Source organism: Branchiostoma floridae, chromosome 1 (genome assembly GCF_000003815.2).
Source record: "Branchiostoma floridae strain S238N-H82 chromosome 1, Bfl_VNyyK, whole genome shotgun sequence".
Taxonomy (NCBI): Eukaryota; Metazoa; Chordata; class Leptocardii; order Amphioxiformes; family Branchiostomatidae; genus Branchiostoma; species Branchiostoma floridae.
In genome coordinates, this window is record NC_049979.1 from 29,062,172 (window position 1) to 29,084,741 (window position 22,570).

General features: G+C 41.1%; 2 protein-coding genes across 2 annotated transcripts in view; one reads left to right on the forward strand and one right to left on the reverse strand.

Annotated features, from left to right (window-relative positions):
- LOC118428981 (potassium voltage-gated channel subfamily H member 1-like) overlaps window positions 1–7,520 on the reverse strand; it is a 98,476-nt gene extending 90,956 nt beyond the window's left edge. The window contains exon 1 of the mRNA XM_035839314.1: window positions 7,189–7,520. Within this exon, the coding sequence (XP_035695207.1) occupies window positions 7,189–7,267 (79 nt within the window). The 5' untranslated portion in view covers window positions 7,268–7,520. The remainder of the gene's footprint in view (window positions 1–7,188) is intronic.
- Window positions 7,521–15,867: 8,347 nt separating this feature from the next.
- LOC118429194 (tubulin epsilon and delta complex protein 1-like) overlaps window positions 15,868–22,570 on the forward strand; it is a 9,834-nt gene continuing 3,131 nt past the window's right edge. The window contains exons 1-8 of the mRNA XM_035839658.1: window positions 15,868–16,133; window positions 16,893–16,983; window positions 17,852–18,057; window positions 18,598–18,765; window positions 19,339–19,437; window positions 20,016–20,102; window positions 20,283–20,465; window positions 20,814–21,254. Coding sequence (XP_035695551.1) covers window positions 16,014–16,133; window positions 16,893–16,983; window positions 17,852–18,057; window positions 18,598–18,765; window positions 19,339–19,437; window positions 20,016–20,102; window positions 20,283–20,465; window positions 20,814–21,167 — 1,308 coding nt within the window. The 5' untranslated portion in view covers window positions 15,868–16,013 and the 3' untranslated portion in view covers window positions 21,168–21,254. The remainder of the gene's footprint in view (window positions 16,134–16,892; window positions 16,984–17,851; window positions 18,058–18,597; window positions 18,766–19,338; window positions 19,438–20,015; window positions 20,103–20,282; window positions 20,466–20,813; window positions 21,255–22,570) is intronic.

A 22,570-nucleotide genomic window follows, 5' to 3' on the forward strand; every position in this document is an offset into this window, starting at 1 on the left:
CTGCGTGTGTATGTATAGTAAGGCTTGTGTGTGTGTGTGTGTGTGTGTGTGTGTGTGTGTGTGTGTGTGTGTGTGTGTGTGTGTGTTTATGTGTGTTTGTAACGTTGTGTGTGATTGCACAAGAAATGGCGACGTTTTTAGGTTCGCTAGGAGTTCAAAAACAAAACCTGCGATGAAAAAAACACTAAAAAAACTCTGCCCCTCCCCAGTTGACATTCCACTCAGAACCATCCAATGACAGTTGGTACGCGTCGCCCAGACTACTTGAAAACAGAAAACCGACACCATAGGACTAACATAAAGACGTTAGTTAGAAACCTCGTCATGTATCTGACAGCAACCATGGCGACTGAAATATGGTTTAATTACCGTCATGTCGTCTGATTATTCTCATGTGCTCCCGCTAGTTTGTTTCAGGATGTTGTGGATATATATAGACGTAGATAGGTTCGTCTGGAGGCACAAAACGTGACTGTATTCTGTTATGGGCTACATGATAGCTCCGGTATTGTTTTACATGGTTGTCTCTCATCATATCACTCTGAATGTCTGTTTTTTCTCGTCTCTAGGTTATATGATAACTATTATTTTCCATATTTGTCTCTAATCATATAATTCTGAATGTACAAAACATTTTACTTGTCTCTGCGTACAGTTTAATCAATCCGTAATCATGTATTTCTATATGTGTATATTTTGTTAAATAGATTATATGGTAGCTTTACTATTGTTTTTCATTGCTGTTACTGATCATATTACTCTGAATGTACAAAAATATGGTGTCATCCGAAATCATATAGTTGGATATTTTTGTTAAATATGTTACATGATACCTCCAACTATTGTTTCCCAACGCTGTTTCTGATCATATTACTCTGAATGTACAAAATATTTTTCGTCTCCGCTTATTGCTTAAGTCATCCGTAATTATACATGTACAATTGAATATTTTTGTTGAATAAGATATATGATAGCCACCACTATTGTTTTCCTACGCTGTTTTTGATCATATTACTCTAAATGTACAAAATATTTTCTCGTCTCTGCGTATGGATTGATCAATACGTAATCATATTAGTTGGATATTTTTGTTGAATATGTTAGATGATAGCTCCACTATTGTTTCCATGGTCGTTTCTTATTATATTACTTTGAATGTACAAAATATTTTCTCGTCTCTGATCATGACTTGAGTAATCTTTAACCATATACAGTTGGATATTTTTGTTGAATAGGTTATGTGATAGCAACTATATATTGCTCTGATCATATAAATATGAACACAAAATGTTTTTTTCTCGTTTCTGCTTATGGCTTAAGTCATCCGTGATTACACAGTTGGATATTTTTGTTGAATAGGTTATGTGATAGCTCCAACATTGTGTTCAATGGCTGTATGTATTCATAATACAAGTACACTGAATGTACAAAATAACATAACTCGTCTCTACTTATAGTTTGAGTCATCCGTAATCCTTATATAGCTGGATATTTTCTTTCCATAGATCAACGTTATATGATAGCGCCACTATTGTTTTTCGTGGCTATTTCTGGCCATATGAATATACAAAACATTTCTCTGCTTATGACTTGAGTATTTCGTTATCATATAGTTGGATACTTTTGTTCAATACATTATGCTAAATCCACGCTTTTGTTTATGGTGGCTGTTTCTGATCATACTACTAATTTGAATTTTTATTCAGATTGCAACAGACAATACAATGTCGACACATAGACAGACATACATACATATATAATACAAAATTGAACAAATATCATACTACTCTGAATGTACAAAACATCTTACGTATTTCACGTATGTCTGGAGCAATCTGTAACCATATAGTTGGATATTTTTTATTGAAATTAGAAAACGTATCCATATAGCAAAGCGTATTCATTCACGCAGCAAATTCTGCATCTATATATATCTCTCAAACGAAAGCTTCCTTTTTCCCTGTGTCCAAATTTACCCGCGAACAATTGCTGTTGATTTGCGGACGACCGTGCCTGACCGAGAAGCGACACCACGACACACAGGAGACTCATTATGCAGAAAATAAACCTTTGTAATAACGCCCTACGTTACCATGGTGATATCTCTGACGTAGGTGACAGACATATTTGTTGGGGCAATCAATTTCATGCGCCATTTTGTTCTTTGGGTCGTTTTTTTTTAATCATGACTAATCATTTTTAACGCAAAAATGAGTCATACTCAGTTTTCTTTAGAGAATGAGTGCATGGTGGAGTGGCAACACTCCTCTCTTCATAATTCTCTTTGTCAGATTATTATCATACATAAACAAAAAGAAAAGCATATACACATAATTGGTAATAACAGACTCCTTGCGTGACCAATGTGGCGATGTGCGTTTTCTGTTAAATTGACATTAATAATACCCCATTTACCATGTACGAACTTGCCCCAGGTCCTAAAATAGCACACCATGTACTGTACCAAGAATACTTTCAATTCAACAACAAAGGTCTATTCTAAAATGGACAGCAATGACGTGCTATATATAACGTCATAGAACATCCTTGTTCGCATCTTAACCCCTTTGAAATGACAAGGGTTTGACTAGAGTATTTTTTCTGTAATGAATGGATCGGGTTTTCGTCACCTAGTATTGATAACAATACAAACATCTCCAAAACGCGTTGCCATAGCAGATAGCGACGCCATAGTGACTAAGTGTCTCTTTGAAACGTGACGTTTTGAACGTCAGTTGCCATCCTTACTCATTGTGACCTAAAGTAGCTTCCGTAAAAGCGCTGTCGGAAATTAAACACTTTCCATTATCGTTTTACGTCAATCCGGTAACAATTTTTGGAGGCGTAACTGTAGAGAGTTTGCCCTAGAAGCAAGAGGTCTTGAGTTCAAATCTTGTCATGCTAACGATCCTGTGCCCTTGGGAAAGGCACTTTACACGACTTTCCTCACTCCACCTATGTGTAAAAATGTTTTCTTTTTCTTTTTCTATTTAATTTTCGGACAGACGAGAACAATATGGCACTTCACTCAAGTTAGAAACGTATGTTGACAGTGTCACAAACACTGTACAGACAGAAGGTAAAGTAGTATTTCCTTTTATCTCCTCGACCGAAGTCAGGTACCCATTTTACACCTGTGTGAAGTGAAGAAGGTCGTGTTAAGTGAGGAAGGTCGTGTTAAGTGGCTTTCCCAGGAGCACAACGTCGGGGGCACGGCGGGTATCGAACTCGGGACCTCTAGATTCCGAGCCGAACGCTCTACCAGTTACGTCACACGCGACGCCACGAAGAATGGTTAGGGAGGTAAATGGCAGTGGAAGGAGAGGGTTTGGGCTCCGGGTCACAATACCGTACTCAGACAACGTGAATAACTACCTGCTGCCCCCCTATGACCTTAAAAGAGCTATATATGGGACTACCCACCTACAAATTTTATCCACAACTCACCTTCTGGGAGGTCTATACGAGGAGGTTGCGTCGAAATAACATTACTCTTGTATCCACGCGTGTGAACAGGCAACTACACGCAATTTACAAAAGAAAGTACACGTCACAGAGCTTCTTGATTCTATTGCTGATTGAGTAAAGTTGGTTTGGCATTGACTCTAGACTCTCCAAGGACAGAAGTCAGATTGTTCAGCTGTATTGGCGCACACACATGAAGTATGTAAAGGTGTGTTTTTGTATCGGTAGAATGGGAGGGTCACTTAGGGGATTATGACTCCACTAAATGCCATGAGTGAAAACACGCGTGGGTTAATTGCCAAAACCAACTGTTACCCTCCGTCTGAACACAGTAAAATTCGTTTATGTTCAATTGAGTCCCGTTGCAATACACCCACACTGTCCCCAGTGTTGATACTTTCTATACCAGAAATTACATTTGCCTTAGAAAGTAATTTTACCAGCTGCGAAATAAACTGTGGGGACCATATCTGTAACTTGACGATCAGGATATTGTGTGCCCTTTAGAATATTACGACGCGCTACAGAATTCATACCAACACTTAGAGGAAAACCTCCTAGTTTTCTGGTCCACACATGCATGTAGCGCTAGTTCACCTTTATCCACGGAGTAACCTATATCCGTTGTTTTTAAAAACATGGTATTCAGAGATGTCAAGTTGACGAACTGTGGTTTCAAACTGCAATATTTTGAAAATATTGTAATTGTGTTGACTTGATATCCATAAAAATGCCTTGTTTAAAAAAACGGATATAGGTTACCCCGCGGATAAAGGTGACCTAACGACCCCTCCTCTCTCTTTCTTTTCTCTGAATGTCGTCTGAAGCGACAAGATGACATAAACGATGCATAAATATGCAATGTCATGCTCCCAGAGGAATAAGATGTGGCGGACCACAGAAGCCTTTCATCGCCATTATCAACTGAAAAACATAATTCCACAAGAAGCCTTCTTCCATATAACAAGCATCAAGGTTTCCAGTGCTAAAGACACTGTATCATCTCTACTAGCTATAGTTTACTTGTAGGACTGTTCTGCACTCTTTGATGTTGTCGTGAGGTTTAAAGGGACTTTGAATATGAACGATTTTGCCCCCATTAACGTGAAAATGCTCTCGAGAACAGAACATGCACTAATACCTTCAAGCATATTTGCATTTTTTTTTGTATTTCTGATGTTTGTAAACTGTGCAAAATAAAGTTGCACAAGGTCCGCTGACTTTCTGAAACCACCTAAAAAGGACCGTCATGATGTATAAACAACAACATACTGTACACTGAAAGGTCACCCGGGGTGCACTAATCATTCAGGCATACTCCATACTAGCCAGATGAGCAACATCAATTCTAAAGTATTGATGTATCTGTATCTGTATCGATATAACCGGTATAACCGCCCTTCGGCGTAACACACCAGCGTCGCAGATGTAAGTTGCTATACAAAAAAAAAAACTACGGTAGAAAAGTCCACTTTGTTATGTTATCATTCTAATGTTACATAGTGGGCCTTTGAAAACAATCTGTATGGTGTTTCTGTTGCATCTTTTAGTAAGAACTATTAACGTACAAGCCAACGCCGCCCTTCGCTATAAAACAATGGTACGGACGTTTGCACGACTTGCTATGATCAGCCATAATAAGAGGCGGCCGAATCACAAAGGCATTGCGCAATCACTCCTAATGCAAGTCCGCAATTATTACGCATGACGTCGCCGGCATGTCAAAAGGGGGCCATTAATAAAATTATGAAATGATTACAGCTATTGTGTATGTGAAACACATGTATACAAGCGATTGCAGAGCATTGTCACGGAATATATGGCGATACACTACTATCCCCACATAGAAGAAGTAAGTAGCTTGCTATAGGAAAACGTGCTACATTACTCTCTCCTTTATAACAAGAACCATACTCTTATATCTAGTGATATTACTCAATACAAGCCATGTGATTTGAAGAACAAATTAGCTATTCTAAAATTACATAATAGAAGTCATAAAATGGCCGACGCAGATCCGAAAAGAGCAATCATATAGTCTTTCATATTATGTTGTTTTTTGTGTGTGTGTGTGTTCTTTTTCAACAACTTATTCTTATCGACAAGTTTCCCATAGCCCTACTAGAACAGACGAACGATCTGGGACTACAGATGGTATACAGTTTCGTTTAGCTGCACGTTCTCTGTTGTTACTACGGTAACGGAGTACTGCGTTTTCCTCCTACATCGCTCGCTACCACTCGACCTTTGTTAACGGGGGTCTGCCGTTCGCCGCCCGCCAATATTTGCCGGCGTTGCCTGCCTACGCGCCACAGCTGCCTCCGTGCATGAATTTTCCACAGAATTACGATGTTGTGACGCATCTTCCTCGGGTATTGTGTAGAAGCCAGGTTGTTGAACCCCCTGGGTGGCCCGGCTCGACAACCGAAGACTGACCTGTCACGCTACTGAGGGCCCACTAGCGGGAACATGGTAATGAGAGGGCGGGAAGTCGCCATGATGACACGGCAGCAACTCATTACCACAAGATCGGGTAATACCAGGGTGTAAACTATCATCTATTACATCCGTATTTCACACACGCACGTATGTAGAAGTCTCACTCTTTTTCTCAGGTATAAGCACGGGTTATCTAAACGGTATACAAGTCTTGGCGGTAACGTGCCAGTAACAACGTACCAGGAAATTGAATTTAAAAACCACAGACAGCCAGTGCGCCCGCACTTGACTATACCTATCTCCGTTACCGAAATCCCACGTACTCCGTACAGCCGTTTGGAGGGATGCGACAGTAATTGAGAGATTACTGTAGCTACAAAACAGAGCTCAAGTCTAGTGTCGAACAGCCTTGGTAGTAGAGCAGACACAGACAACAATATCAGAGCCTTGCTTTGTGGTCCGCTCTCTCGGAAATGTGTTTTGATTTTTAACTAGCAAGCTTTCGTTCGCAAAGAAGGTCAGTCCATCACCAAGGACAGCTCTCACGTTATGAACAAGAGCCGGCCGTTATCCAGGCTTTCGCCTCAATGCATTGATGTAGACATCAGGACTTACGTTATCACTGCCGACAGACTCTGCTGTTATAGAGTGAATCCGTCCACTGTCTTTATAATCATGCGGAGCGCTTCAGTAGAAAAGGTCGGGATAGATATTACTCAGTTGTAGATGAGTCTGCCTTGCTTTTTTTCAAGAGTGTCTGGCTGTGTATATTATGGCACAAAAACGGCTAGTATTGAATGATACGAGATGCCCTTGTGTATATTTGACCGCCTGTTATCGCAGAGTATGGTCACGAGGAATGGCGAATTATTATTTTTTCTCTCTTTTTCTGCCCCGGTCAGGTCTCGGTCAGTCTAGTATCAAAACTACAAGGACGACAAATCCACAAACGGCTAGAGTAGGGGATGGTAGAGACTCTAGACTGACAGATATATATCTGCGCTGGAAACAACTCGTAAACTAAGAGGGAGAGTTGTGTGTGTGGCCGGCGCCCTTTTAGCCACCTTCTGAACCTCAAAACGTTCAATCTGTTACAGCGCGTTGTGGAGTTAACGGGGCATGACGGCATGGAAGCTCTTTTCCCGCCCAGCTGACCGGCAAAGCTACGGTACGTGTACACAGTAAAACGTACGAGCGTGGCTACCACTAACGTGCTCTCAACTAAACAAACGTACTTTTTCTATCATTCATAGATGAAAAAAAATATTTTTAAAAAGTACTTACGTGTTCCGTTAGATCTGCGGATGATATTTTCCAGAAAGGTATTTTGTGGGGCTATCAAACCCTTTCTGGATCCGGGCATTGTCGCGTATTTCCGCCAGCTTCCTAGCTTTCCTCAGTCGCACGGCCGCCGCGATTTTGCTTTCCCGATCCTGACTCTTTATGTCCAACGTTCCAGGCAAGGTGGCTCATCGTATAGTAGGGATGGGGACAGAAAAAAGGCGGCGCGGCAACCATCCAACAATACAGCAACCACACGACGCGCTACCGTCCTCTCTAGCGTTCTCCCTTTATCCGATTGGAAACGCCAGGCGAAACGTACTAGCTAGGTACCATCCTAGTGCGGCCCATGCATTATTAAATGCTTGAATAATTTATGAGGGAAGGTGTACGGGTCTAAGTTAATTGGCTTGCCTCCCGCGCATGCGCAGACGGAAGCCATGAATGTTTCCCCTCCGCAAATTTCATTACTGGCCGTTCCCTAGGGCACGGTCGCGCTTTGAAGGGTTCTTCTTCACTGCCGCATATGGATTGCCCCGTAGGTCATTCTCCTGTATGTGTGTGTTTATTTTCCCGCTCTCATTTCCACAAAGGTTCTCTCACCGAGAAAAATACAACCCTGACATAACCCGTTTTCCGACGGTGAATGGGTAAATTCTACGAAAAGCTAATGCATGAAATTAAGCCATATTGGCGTGCTGTTATCCACGGCCGCGGTACGTATGACTCTTTGTGTTCGCTCCACCTTTTGTAAGTGGTTTATCCACGGCGAGCGTTCCGGGGGCGCTGTGCGACATTGTTATTGTCTGGATGGGCGAGCGGTATAGCCCGACTAGCAGGTGCAAGAACTGTTGTCTATTACATGAATGTCTCAAATGTACAACCGTCGTACTAAAACAATTGCTCAAGACAAAAAAAAAAGAAACACACTATGACATTTTGCCCTCAGACCAGTCGGCAGTATCACAAATTGTACTATAAGATAAAATATTAGTTCATTTTCTTTCCTACTTTTGCTAAACCAATGTTTTCGGTGAACATCGTACACGATGGCCATATACACCATGCTGAATAGATGATCCTGCCGTTAGAATGAAATAAACCACCTGTTGATAAAATCAAGGATGTCTGTCTTGCCTTCGCTCACCTCTTTGCAGCACCACCTAGCGGATTAAGTTTGAACTACAAGGCCACAGTGCTGTTCGCAAACCGCCACACCTTATCGCGGTATATACGTTATACGTTATCTAAAACAAAATGTAATACATTTCAATAAACGCTGTGGTTTAATTGATACACATCCAAAGAACAGATAGCAATGTCTGGAAATGACTGTGTATCGTTTTGACCATGTACTGATATCTGAAAAGCCAACTGTGTCACTTCGGCAAATTTTAAACTCATCTTTCACTGGTGTATTGGCTACTGCTTGAGAACAACATTTGGCGACAGGCGCAGATTGATTTTGTTTTGAACTAGACGTGAACTAGTCGCAAACATGTGCAATCACACTGCAAATTAATCTCTGTTCGATCTTTATCGTTTACATTCGTTTTTGATTTAGTGGTAACACTGTGATTTGCAATAAAGTTATCTTGTATATCTGATTCGGGATGTGACATTCCGTTCGCGGCCATTTTGTTTGTAGAGGTCACTTGTGGGACAGGCTCGGTTCATTCAGCGAAATCATGAAATACTCGCTTCATTACGTCATCTTTTCTCGGTCATTCACCCAGGAAACCGCGACCGGCACTGTTCAAAGAAAACTAGACAAGAGAAACAAGACGTTTTTTCACTGTTTCACCGGTGTCATAATTCTCGCATAAACACAAAAGATATTATATGTTACAACCCTGTCTCAACATATGCCGGGCTGCCAGGAGTGAACGTTTGCCGTGTGGGTCAGATTCAACCCCACAGAATCCTGACAAAGCTTAGTCAGCATCTAAAGGTTCTTTTTTCTCCTTACCCCAACCCCCAGGGGTCTGCAATGTCGCCTCTCCCTGCCCCAGGGGCCCTGACCCACCACAAAAGCACGGCTCACTGATCTTATTACCACCAGGTACATCCTGTTTAATGAATTTGTTGCCATGGTAACGGATCATCCGTGTGCGTCATCACCAAAGTGAAAGACCAGCTTTGGGTCTAATTTCTGATGACACTGGAAGATTTGAGCGGAAATCATCTCTGATCTTTCTGAATGAGCTTTTGTAGCGGGGTGGTCAGAGTCTTCGGAGAGCAACGTCTGCACGATCGGTCGTTTTTATAATTAATTGCCCCCAATCCTTTCCATATAATCGTTTTAGTCTTTTTTTCTCTCTTTCTGGAATTCGCGTCTAATTACACGTTAACAGGTCATTGCGAATTTCAGCTATTTGTTTAATTCTTCGCATCTTAAATGTAGCACTTTATCAGCTGGGTAACCTATATCCGATGATTTTGACAAAAGGGGTACCTACGGATATCAAGTCGACGGGCGGCGGTTTTCAAATTGCAATATTTTGAACATTTTGAAAACCACCATCCGTCGACTTGATTTCCCTATATGCCCTGTTGTTAAATACAACGGATATAGGTTGCCCCGCGGGAAAAAAGGTGAATTAGGGTGACTGTGGCCGATGCACTTTGTCACAAAATAAGCGAAGTTCGGACGACACAAACCTCACATAAACTCAAAAACATTCTCGATACTAAACACACGCCCACCCCACCCATTACAGGTGTATTTAAACTGAGTTCTCACACAGATGGTAATATTGACACTTCTGATGAAAACAATGTCAGTCCAGGGGAGCAACAAACCATATCTTAAAAATAACACGCCATTGTTCCCTTTTCAAAGGTGACACGACCAATACACATTTCCGTGTGCTTTACCCCACCCTACATGTTTGTATTTCATGAATGAGTGACGATATAGTGTTTTTGAAGCAGTTTTTTTCTTCCTTCTGACTATTCTTTTTTGTCGCAGGAAATGTTGATTCAATGATATGGATAACATACGGACTTCTGGTTTCGCCCGTTTATCCATGCCCCCCTCCCTCCAAAAAAATTCGACCGATTGCTGTAAATTGTACAAAGCAGCTGCAAAATGAGTGGTAAATTTAAAAAAAAATATATCAGTAAACGACTTAAAAAGAAAAAGATATGAAAGAACATAAATGAAGAATCAATTGCTCTGTATACCATACTCTGTGTGTTTAACCAATTGTTCAACCTTCCTGATCAGTTAGATTTCATGATAAAGGCAACTTTTTTATTCGCACGCTCGTATCAGTTTTGGGGCGCACGGAAGATGTCATCCATATAGTTGAATCAACATGGATTACTTATCATTTGGTAACGTTAGAGGTCAGGATAAAGAAAATATTGCGTTTTAATTTTTTTCGATACAAGAGCAGTTTGTAAGGTTGACAATTTGAAACTGCTCAATCACTTTTTACTCGAAGTAACGTTTTGTTTGAACCTTTGTTTATAAATTCATGCATGAAGCTCAAATCGGCCTGCAGGTCGCTTTTCCTCGAGGTTATATGAGGGAAGAGGCAAAGGTCAGACAAAGTTACAACTCTTGCAACGTTATGACATGCGTAGAAGCGTTTTCAATTTGCTTGTTTCTCATTGGCTACTTGATGCTGAGCTAAAAATAGACGCCCTGTGTGATGCAGCCTTCACTAACAGCTGTGGCAACAGAAGGCGGATTAACAGTCACGTCAGCTTAAATAGACAACATATATGAACATTACGGGCGTTGTTGACACAAAGATAACCGTTCCAGGAACGATGCGTCAATCTATGAACAATGAGTCGTTGCACTTGGGGCACTCGTTGCACTCATTGCACTTGGGGCACCGGTTTGGCACTGCGGGGTTCGTAAATGACTCAACGAATTTCAGAGATATAGAACGATTTTTTTTCCCGTTTGTGTATTTTGTTGTCTTGTCAGTCATACTTTTACGTATTATGCAATATCTAAATTATTAAAACCACGAAAATAACAAAACAATGAATATGCCGCAGTGAACGAACCCCGCAGTGCCGCACCGGTGCCCGGGCCCCAAGTGCAGTTAGAGTCCGTCGAAAAAATGGTATCTTATTGGGCCACGCCTGTTGTCGACAGATTATTGCGGCAACTTTGCGATTTTTTTAGATATCATACCTCCATCAAATGGAGCCTCTGTTGTTTTATTATTGTTTCATTTTTTTTCATTCATTATGCAAACGAGGCTATAATTGTCATCTATTTCTTTATTTTGGATAGTCTTCTCAAGCAAAACTACATATACGATATTGAAGTCACTTTCTTTGGCCGTGTTCACCATTTATCATAAATCATGCAAATTACTTGCACATCTACATCATCTATGCATCTTGGTGTGAGCCTCTGATTAGCTTGCACATAATACAAATAGGTAATTTCCACACAACTTTCGAATTAATTATGCAGATTACAATCTTATTTGCACAGTAGGAATTTTTTTACTTTTTCAACTGCCATGGATTCCAACGTAACATGTAGAAAAGTCGTTACGATTAGAAATTATGGAAAACATTAAAATTACCTATTTTTCTCTTTATTTATGCAGATTAAGTCGTACTTTGCATAATCTGGACCTCGTTTTGTGTATCTCCGTGTAGGCTACCTGCACACCGAATACCATGGAGATTCGCTGCACTTCTAGTCAGTAATCCCCCTTGAAAAACATTTACAAAAATACCCCTGCAGTTCCAAAGCAAGCCGCTAGGAGCCCATAATCTGCAGGTCTTACATCGAAAACCATCTGACACCAAAAAGTCAATACAATGTCTAGGACAATGAAAATTAGAAAGGTTTCAAATAGACGTTGACAACTCAAATTTCAACTCATTCGATGAAAAAAAAATGAGCCTGGCATTGCCTTTTGACTCACCCTCACATTAATCTAAACATGGGGTCTACTCTATTCACGTAGGTTTGGCTTCTTATTATATCTTGCTGATGTTGCAAATATATGTTGAGATGTGTTGTATGATATAGTTTGGTTAAAACGCATAAAATATTGATGTCATTCAAAACAACAGGGTTCAATACCCTCGAGTTCAGTGACCCTAAATCCCGTGCCAGATTGCATTGAGCGGCACACATGAAGTATGCGGTGTGATGACACTATTAGAGGCGAGAAGTGGCCGGGAAATTGGATGCTGGAAGGTCGAGAGGAGATATCAGAGTTCATTTCAGCATCAAGTAGCGCCATGAATTGAAGAAGTGGCATCATATGTGTAGAATTTAGAAATATAAGATTCACCTGCATGTAACATTTTTGGAAAAAAATATAATCATGCTTATGTACTATCTTAGCTAGCAGGGCATCAATATCGTAAGCTGGTATATCCCTAGTCTCTACCAGACTCCCGCCTGGCCGAATAAGGGGACTATGGCTAAGTTAGGAATAAAGCCTAGTAGGCCTAGGAGTGTTGGCCGGTCGCAAGCTGTAACGCTAGATCACCTTTATTCGCTAGGTAACCTATCTCCGTTGTCTGAAAAAGGCAGGATATTTAGGAATATCAAGTCGACAGACGGTGGTTTCAAGTTGCATTATCTTCGAGATATTGCGGTTCAAAACTACCATCCGTCGAAGTGATATCTGAAAATATCCTGCTTTTCAACAAACCGAATATAGGTTACCGGCGGTGACACAGCGTTACTCCTTTGGCGTGTTTTCTGTCCTGTTTGGACAATTTTTACTATTTTTCCAGCGACCTGTGGAGCCTGGACCGCGACTTTTTGCGAAAGACATCCGCTAACAGACGTCAATTGGTTACCTGAAATTATGATTTTTTTAAAGATTTTTTTTATTAAAATTGGGATTTGTATAATTTCGCAAATGGGCGCGAACTAGTCGCCAACAAGCGCGATCACTGCAAATCTCTTTTTGATGGATCTCATGTTCATTGGATAGATAAAAAAGAAATATAGAATGCCTTCCATTAATCAAAATTTTTCAATGCTCCCCTTTTCCTAGCCTGGATACCATCCTCATTGATTTAATCATTGCACATTGGTTTCTACTTCAGTTGCAACATTGAGATTTGCAATGAAGTCATCTTGTATTTGATTTGCAGCGCCGAATCTGAAGATGTGATATTTCTGGCGCAGTCATTTTGCTTTAAGAACTAAAGTATTTTAGCTGTGCGTTGCAAGTCAGTGCAAAGAGGTTGATAAGTTTGACCGCAAGGGAAACTTGTCTAAGAACTCACAAAGTTGTAGCAATGATTTGTCGCCATTAGGCGCTGACCAATGAGATACCTGCTTTAGGCTAACGTCACAATTCCAAACCGGGGCCCGGCCGGGCTGTTTGTGGAAACGAAAAATAGAAATGCATATGTACAAATGTACACAGATAATGCCCACGACTATTCTTTTTACGTCTTGTGTAGTTTAGTGTCTTTTATATCATACTTTTCGTTGCGGAAATTGCTGCCGGGCCCCGGTTTGACAATGTGACTCAGGCCCTATGCTTTTCCAAACCGGGGCCCGGTCGGACTGTTGGCCGAAACAAAAATACAGTTTTGTATTTTAAGAAAAAACACATGCCCAACCTGTGCTCATCACTGATTATCTTAACGTTTTACATGTTTTGTTCTCTTCTAACGCTATAAACATGAAATCTTTATTGACACGACAAAAGTACAGCGACTTTCGTAAGGTCTACATGTATAACATCTACTTACAGTAACGTTACAACTAAACAGACATATATGGATATCTATAGGTATGAATAAGTCAACATATTTGATCTAGCATGTCATTTACACTATTGTTTCTACGGTATAAGCATTCGTGGATATGTTTGGCTACTTGTATACAGTGAGGGTTATTGCCTCCCAGAATTAATGTAGTTGAATTTGTCTATCGAACAGAGATATAATACATGTACTTTTCGTTCCCACATACTGCCCGGCCTGGTCCCAGTTTTGAAATCTTGAAAGCTAGCTGACCTAAGCATTACTAGTGTCCTCGAGTGCATCCGCTACGACCATGAAACTTGGCATACGACGAGGAAACATCTATCAGGATGTGATGGTAGCTCAGAGGTGGTTGTATTAGATTGCATGTGATCCGGATATGAAGATGGCGACAACAACATGCTGACGGAAGTGTTACTGAGTCGATCAGTCTGTCTCGGACGGTGTGTTTTGGCACATATGGAGCGCGGATACGTTGGTTTGGACACGTAGTTCGAAAGGTGTCAAGGTTGCTCAAGTCTTTTCCGGTTTGAAATCAATTGCTTACGCATACCAAGAGGAAACGTAGCGATATGACGCTCAGTGGAAGCGCTGGTTTGGACACGTATAAACCATATGTCAATTGAGACTTTGCAATCAATTGGTTGCCAAAACAAAAAGATGAATAAAAGAAAACTGAAAGAGATTGGGTGGAAATTGTGTGCATCTAGGAGTCATGATGTTAATAGATTAAAGGGCAGGGGTGAACAATATTAATAATTGCCTCCTTCGCAAACTTCTGGAGCGGCTTCGTATTTGCTGATATTCAACACGGCTTAAATGATGGGAAGTTTGCCTCACTCACTCACTCACACACTCACTCACTCGCTCACTCACTCATTTACTCACGCCGAACGGCGATTATACCGGCTATATAGATACAGATACAGATACTCACTCACTCACTCACTCACTCACTCACTCACCCACTCACTCACTCACTCACTCATTTACTCACGCCGAACGGCGATTATACCGGCTATATAGATACAGATACAGATACTCACTCACTCACTCACTCACTCACTCACTCACTCACTCACTCACTCACTCACTCACTCACTCACTCACTCACTCATTCACTCACTCACTCACTCACTCATTTACTCACGCCGAACGGCGATTATACCGGCTATATAGATACAGATACAGATACTCACTCACTCACTCACTCACTCACTCACTCACTCACTCACTCACTCACTCACTCATTCACTCACTCAATCACTCACTCACTCACTCATTTACTCACGCCTAACGGCGATTATACCCGCTATATAGATACAGATACTCACTCACTCACTCACTCACTCACTCACTGATTTACTCACGCCGAACGGCGATTATACCGGCTATATAGATACAGATACAGATACTCACTCACTCACTCACTCACTCACTCACTCACTCACTCACTCACTCACTCACTCACTCACTCACTCACTCACTCACTCACTGATTTACTCACGCCGAACGGCGATTATACCGGCTATATAGATACAGATACAGATACTCACTCACTCACTCACTCACTCACTCACTCACTCACTCACTCACTCACTCACTCACTCACTCACTCACTCACTCACTCACTCACTCACTCACTCACTCACTCACTCACTCACTCACTCATTCACTCACTCACTCACTCACTCATTTACTCACGCCTAACGGCGATTATACCGGCTATATAGATACAGATACTCACTCACTCACTCACTCACTCACTCACTCACTCACTCACTCACTCACTCGCGCTCACTTACACACTCGCTCACTTACACACTCACTACTCTTCTAAGTCTAACAGGTGGCTGAACGCTATTGCATGCATGTCAACAATATTCCGCCAGGTGGCACTTCAGCACGGGGTCGTAACCCCACAGCGAATGAATGAGATGTTTTCAAACATGGCCGCCAAAATCAACTTTGCGAAAGGAGCTGAGAGGTCCAAAACATAGTATCGTTTGCGTCTGCGAAGGACAATAACGACAATCTAAGGTCCTGATTTTTCCTGATAGACTAGGGGCCGAGTTGTTCTGGTGACAAGTTGTCCTGGTGCCGAAATGACGCAGATAAAGGAATGTATCCAAAGCCTAGTACAGTTTCTGACGGCCACGCTCAGTGAGAAGGTCCATGTGTCCGCCGAAACTTTCCGTCAAGCCAAGTTCGACCGACCAGAAGTGGTAAGAATATGTAAACGAAGCCAAACCTATGTCGTCGTTGATAATCTTGTTTGTGTCGAATAATTTGTAATTTGTGTGAAATTGTGGTCTATGCATGCCAGCTGTACTAGTCTAATGTCATTTGTACTAAATTACTAGTATCTGCTGGAAAGAAAGTATTGAATTGTTTACCTTGTAATACACAGAGTCTTCATGATGTATGGACGATGAAGACAATTTCTCCATGAACTAGGGTGATTTGATGAACGCTCTTTGATCAAACCAAGGACCTTGTTCAAACCAAGTAGACTGACCAATTTATTATGCTAAATTGACTAATTAATTATTCTGATACTCCGACCAGCATTGGTCAATGCATAATCATTATGCATGTGAATTACCCAACATGGCAAGTTACAAAGTATTCAATCTCATTATTATCAATTCATCATATCATACTGTAAGTGAGTTAATACAGCTTTTCTTGATGCATGTCCCTGTAGCTCAATTGGTAAAGGTTTCACAGTTTAGGAAGACCCGAAGAAGAAGAAGACCCAAGATCGAATTTGGGGAAGGTTATCCAAGTTGTGGCTACACCATCTTTCGAGAGGGATGTAAAATAAACGTCCTGTCTTCAAGACGGTGTTCAACCAAGTGTAACATTATTTTTTTACAGGTCTTTATTTTTTTACGCAGATGGGTACATACTGGCTATAATAGCGCAAGAAGGTTATATGATTATATCATCATTATTCTCACCATTCTTGTTATCATTCCCAGACCAGACCACTATGGTTCCTGTTATACCAGCTGCTACATTATCCAGGAACATGTGAAGAGGCCACGTCTACAGACAGACAACTTACAGATGGTTTGTATATAATATACAATCTCTGATGCAATAAATACATAGAATACAACACCGTGTATTCTGTATCAGCCGAGGTACCAGCCCGACTGTGGGTCTGATTGCCTTAAGGCTGGACGGCAATTCGACCAGCAGATTATAACATTTTGTATTTTATAGACATACCCACCCAAAAGAACGAAAATTTCAATGCAAAATGTGCTAAATTTTGAAAAGATTTGGTGTCCTTGAACAAATAACAAATAAAGTAGTGACTTGGTGCACGGAAAGTGTGTTCGAATTACGCTGCAAGCCTGTTTGATAACAGTGGATGGCTCTAACTAAGGGATTGCTCAAACAGAAGCTAGGTACTCATTTTCACCCGGAAGTCATATAGAGTGTCTTTCCCAAGGGCACAATATCGTTGTCATATCAATGGATTTGAACCCTGGACCTCTTGAGTTCTGGGCCAAACAAAGGGCTCTAGCCAGCGTCCGTTTTTCCGTCAATTGACGGAAATTTGCTGCGTGTGACAGAAAAATTTAAAACTAATCCGTCAACTTTGACGGACATAAATCTGATAAAAGCACCTTAATTGGTGGAAGCTACAGGCTGCTTGGGAATGCCGTCCACGACCGTAAAAGCCACACACTGTTTGTTTTGCTATTGTTATGATTGTTGACAATGTGTGTCGGTGCCCTTTTGCATACGATAATCTCATTAAAACCCGTTTTTCAAGGTCTCAGTTCAGTCTCTCTAACTCCTGGAATAGTGTTTTCGCGACAATGGGAATTGGCTGACGGAAAAAAATGTGGAGCTGGCTAGAGCCCTGGCCAAACACCTTACACTATACAACCCCACTTACAGTACTTGTGTTTTTTCTTCTCCTCAGATGCTGTAGTGACATCAGTGAAGACGCACCTGTACCTGCATGGTTACCGGTCCCCAGAGTTCCTGGCTCTTCCCTCCTCCATGGAGCACGGCAGCAGGGAGCTCCTCCTAGCGTTTGGCTGGCTAACTGCAGCCACAGACACCATCCACCGACTATCCCAACCTCCCACCCATCTTCTGGCAGAGAACACAGACTATGTACACAAGGTAAAGATATGTAGCAGTATGTATTACTTTGTTGCTCAAGCATTTAGAAAAGTTAAAGATCACAGTACAGGTGCAGGTTGTCAGAAAAAAAATGGATGGGTTTTGATGAACAATAATTGATATGTTAATGAAGGTTAGACATCCAGGTAAAACAATATTCTAATACAATTCAATCTCTACAACTGGATTACTTCCTGATGTTTCGAGTGATAGCCATCACTCTTCTTCATTGTCACTAGAATGAACTGGCAGAACAATTCAATACAAGTACAGCTAGATAGAAAAACTAGTTGAACCACTTATTTCCAAGGATTGTATCATGTTTTACATGATTTGAGTGACTTTTGAATGTAAATATGATTTACACTGACGTAATCTGGTGATTTTTTTTACTTGGCCCAAAATCCGGTACACTGATTTTTTTTCAGGTCCATTTTTTTTTTACCAGTCCGACAAGAAAAACTGTTTTGTAGTGGCATCCCTAGTACTCAGTGTAACTGGCCAACACATGTGTATGTTGTATTGTATTGTTTTCTTCAGGTTGTGAGAGGCCAGTCAACACCCCTAGAGAAGTCTGCACACAGTAAGACTGACCTGTGCAGACTGCCGGAGCCAGACAGGGTCACAGTGTGGCTGCTGGGAAAACTCCGCCTGGCTCTGAGAAGTCTTCATGCTGCAAGTCTGGAGAAAACTGTGCTGACTAACAAGGTGGGATTTTACCAAGATCTCAGCTATAACATCAATTCTCATGATTGCACCAGGTGCCATGATATCCTAACATCATAGAAACAATGTTATATATATAGGTGCCTTCTCAAGATTGTCTTCAACACCTGAATATCTGAAGTATATATACCTCAGGATTACTGACACTGCAATTTGGTACATCTCTTTTACATGTAAATCACATTTTATTCATGTACTTTTTCTCATGTGGCAGTATCAGGACACCTGGTGGAATTATGAAAGTTGATGTTATATGTTTGAGAAAGCTCTTAAAGTGGTCACCATTGACAATAAAATGTAACTGTACCTGATTACAAGTAGCTATTAGCAGTATTTTCATTAAGGAAAGCGTAGGGAAGAGAAGGAGTGGCTCAGTGTGCTTGGCAAAATATGTGAGCGTAGGAAAAGCTACATTGTACTATTGCTACTAGATAATAGAAAAGTATCATTCTTTTTCCTTAGCCTGAAGTTTGATCGCTTTGCCTTTACCCTCTTATGGGTTATTTTGGCTGAATGTTAACTAAGATAACCATGATGGCATCCATGTTATTCCAGATCCACATGTACACCTCAGGACAGAGCCTCGTGCCAGGCAGGACTCACCTCAGCCCCAGAGACGTGTATCTACTCAGACATGTCAATCATGTGGACAAGGTACCTCATTAGCAATTCAATATCTCACTTATTAATTAGTCACGTCCACTAGCTACTGGAAAGAGTAGCCTGTGTGTACACAATTTCTTGCTGGCTTTGCTCCTGTTCAGTTGGCCGCAGTAGAAACACACCCAATAGAAGAGGAGATATCTCTTTTGTGTATCTTCCCTTTTTTACCTAGTCAGAGGGTTCCTAATGTTTGCTTTGGAGGATATATATCAGAAAGGTTTCCTTATTGCCAATTAGAGACTGTGATTCCAATATGTTTCTCATGTGTTTTATGGTAATCAATCGCCCGTAGTACTAGTAGGAGACGTTGTGACCTGTACTTAGCCCGGTTGGGCAAAATTGTACAATAAAGGTCTTCATTCATTCATTCATTAAGCAGACAACCGGCTGGCAGGTCCTTGTGTTTCTGTGGATGGAGTGGTCGGTGACAGATATTAGCTATGATTCTATTGGGTTTTCCTTGTGTATCCTTCAGTCATATTTTTGGATCACAATAGTAAAGTGTTTCAGTAAGTAAGCAGAGCTTTGTAGTTTGATGATCTATCGACCAACTTGTGATTTGTTTCCAGTACCTGTCAGAGTTAGATAGGGAGGTGAGGAGACAGGAGGCACTGCTGAGATGGACCACTAACCAGGACATCTTCTGGCAGTGGATGGTGAGAGTTCAGCCTTATACACTTGTGCAAAGCCAGTTTTACAAAGTTTCAAGTCAAAGCAAATACTTCCACTGACTGTACCATTAGGTTGACAAGTCACTGAATAACAACATTCCTCATATACAAGTGTTTTATTCAACCAACATTACAGTGACTGACAACACATTTTACACAAAACAGGAAAGTGTCCTTGATTCAAAGTTGTCCAGTGGTCATCACACCCAGGCCAGTCAGGACATCAGTAAGGGGTCATCTCTCTGTGACCTCACACAAAGTCTTGACACCCTGTCCCTGGAGCTTCTGTCACACTTGGAGAATGTTGAAGACCATCTTCATAACACAGACCAGACATGGAAAGCAAAGGTTTGTTGTATGTTGTCACTGTACATGTAAATGGGAAGATGGTGTCACTGCAAAGGGATTATTACACTACAGTAACAAGAAGTTCAGACATGGCAGGTCAAGGGGTCAATGGGAAAGGCCACCAATTCATGGGGAGGTTTTATGGTCTGTTTGTCCAGGTTTTTGCAGTTATGTGTATTTTCTGTATGCTAGCCACGTTTACCATAGAATAAAAGATAGCAATCTACCAAATATGTGATGTTAATCAAAATCTTCTATGCATAATAATTAATGGACTACAATTAGACAAGATTCTAAATATACATGTAGGCATGAGATCTGCAATATCTTTTTCTTCCCTCTTTTCAGAGAGGACAAAATTCTACCCAGCACAGCTCTTTGTCAATTCCTGAAGACCAGAGACTTGTTACAGAGGCAACACTGATGGACTCAATGGAGTACAGAGGCAAAAAGAAACATCCAGTCCCCACACAACTCATTCTGGCACAAAAAGAATCCAAAGAGAAGAGACCCAAAAAGTCTACTGTTTCAGAAGAGAAGACAGAAGAAGTGGAGGAGTGTATAAAGAGGTGGAGTGATCTGTTGGATGGATATAAGTGGGAGCTAGAATGTATGAGGGACAGACATAAAGAGGAACTGAGCAAGTTAACACATTCCCTTGATGAGGTTATATGTATTCCTCCAATGGCTGTGAAATTCTAACTTTCCTTTGGTGTAACAATGAGGCCATGTTGATTCTATAGTATGAATAACACCCACACATGAAATTAGATCACATAGCAAGAGGAACAAGAAAGCTTTTAAAAAAAGCTGGCCGGGGCGCATTTGGAAGGACTACCTCAAAATTTCATGTTGTGTTCCAGTAAAATGTGCATCATTATTAAACTAGAAGTTTATATCTAAAATCTATGGGAAGTTGGCTGGAAACCTTTGTTCACTGGTATAATTGGATTTTCCGGCGTACTTTTGTGGGCGGAATTGTATCCCTTGTGTGCGCTGTGTGCCGGATATAAAAATCGTAAAAGAAACTCCGGTGCGAGACCACAGCCAAAGGCGGGAAGAGGTCCCGGATGTGCATTGTCGTTCTTTCTTCGTGACAGAAATTTCACTGTGGAGAACCTCTTAATTGGAATTCCACACGAATCCAGTGATCTTTGATTCTACCAATGGGATGTTGTGGACTCTTCAGTATGAAGCGTAGAAGTGCATCAGTGCGTCTATTAAAGTGTATCGCACACATGACAGGGTCTGATCTCATTAGGTTCCATTTGTCTTGTTGTGGTAATGCTTTAGCTTCTTCATAGGTCAGGTCAGGATTCAGGGTCATGAACAATTCTGGCCAGTTTAAATCATTAGCAGACACAGTGACAAACCATGTTGGTGGTCCAATAGTGTTTATTTTTGCTAGCAAGTTTAGCAGTTGGTCCTTGAAGTAAGCTGCTGTTCCACGTATATTCTTCATAAAAGTGTATGATGTGCTTTCAACATGTTGATCAATTTCATGATGCAGATCGCCTGCTGTTAGTGGCTGTGCTATGGATTGTGATCTAACATTACTCTGCTTTTGCATTCTACATACAATGGATATCTGACTGTACAATTTCTTGATTTCATACGAGTTCAAGGCAAAGAAGAGCCATGGGATGTTTTTTCTCCAGCAATCATTGATATTGAGCAAACGTGATTGGAAGTACTGTAAGTCTGTTAGTTGTACATCACGCGTCTGTTTGAAGCCATTTTTACCATATGGGTATAACTGTGGAAAACAGTGTTCCTCAAGATCAGTCTCTTTAAATATGCTTTGTGGTGGTGATGTTTCACGTGGTAGTGATATCACTGGGACATTGTCTGTTACATTCTGCAACAGAGATTGTAACTGGACATTTGGATTAATGTAGTTACAGGGAAAAGCTGAGAGTTCTTGGACAGTAGAAGGTGCACTTGAGAAGTCTGGTTCATTGGCGTCTGTGATCATTGGATTGAATTCACTTGACTTTTTTACCCAGTTTTCAAAGGTAGCTATGTTCACATGTGAATATAGATGATTATGCGTTACCAGCCATGTAAGAGCTTCATGCATTTTGGAAATCGTACAATGTGTTGTG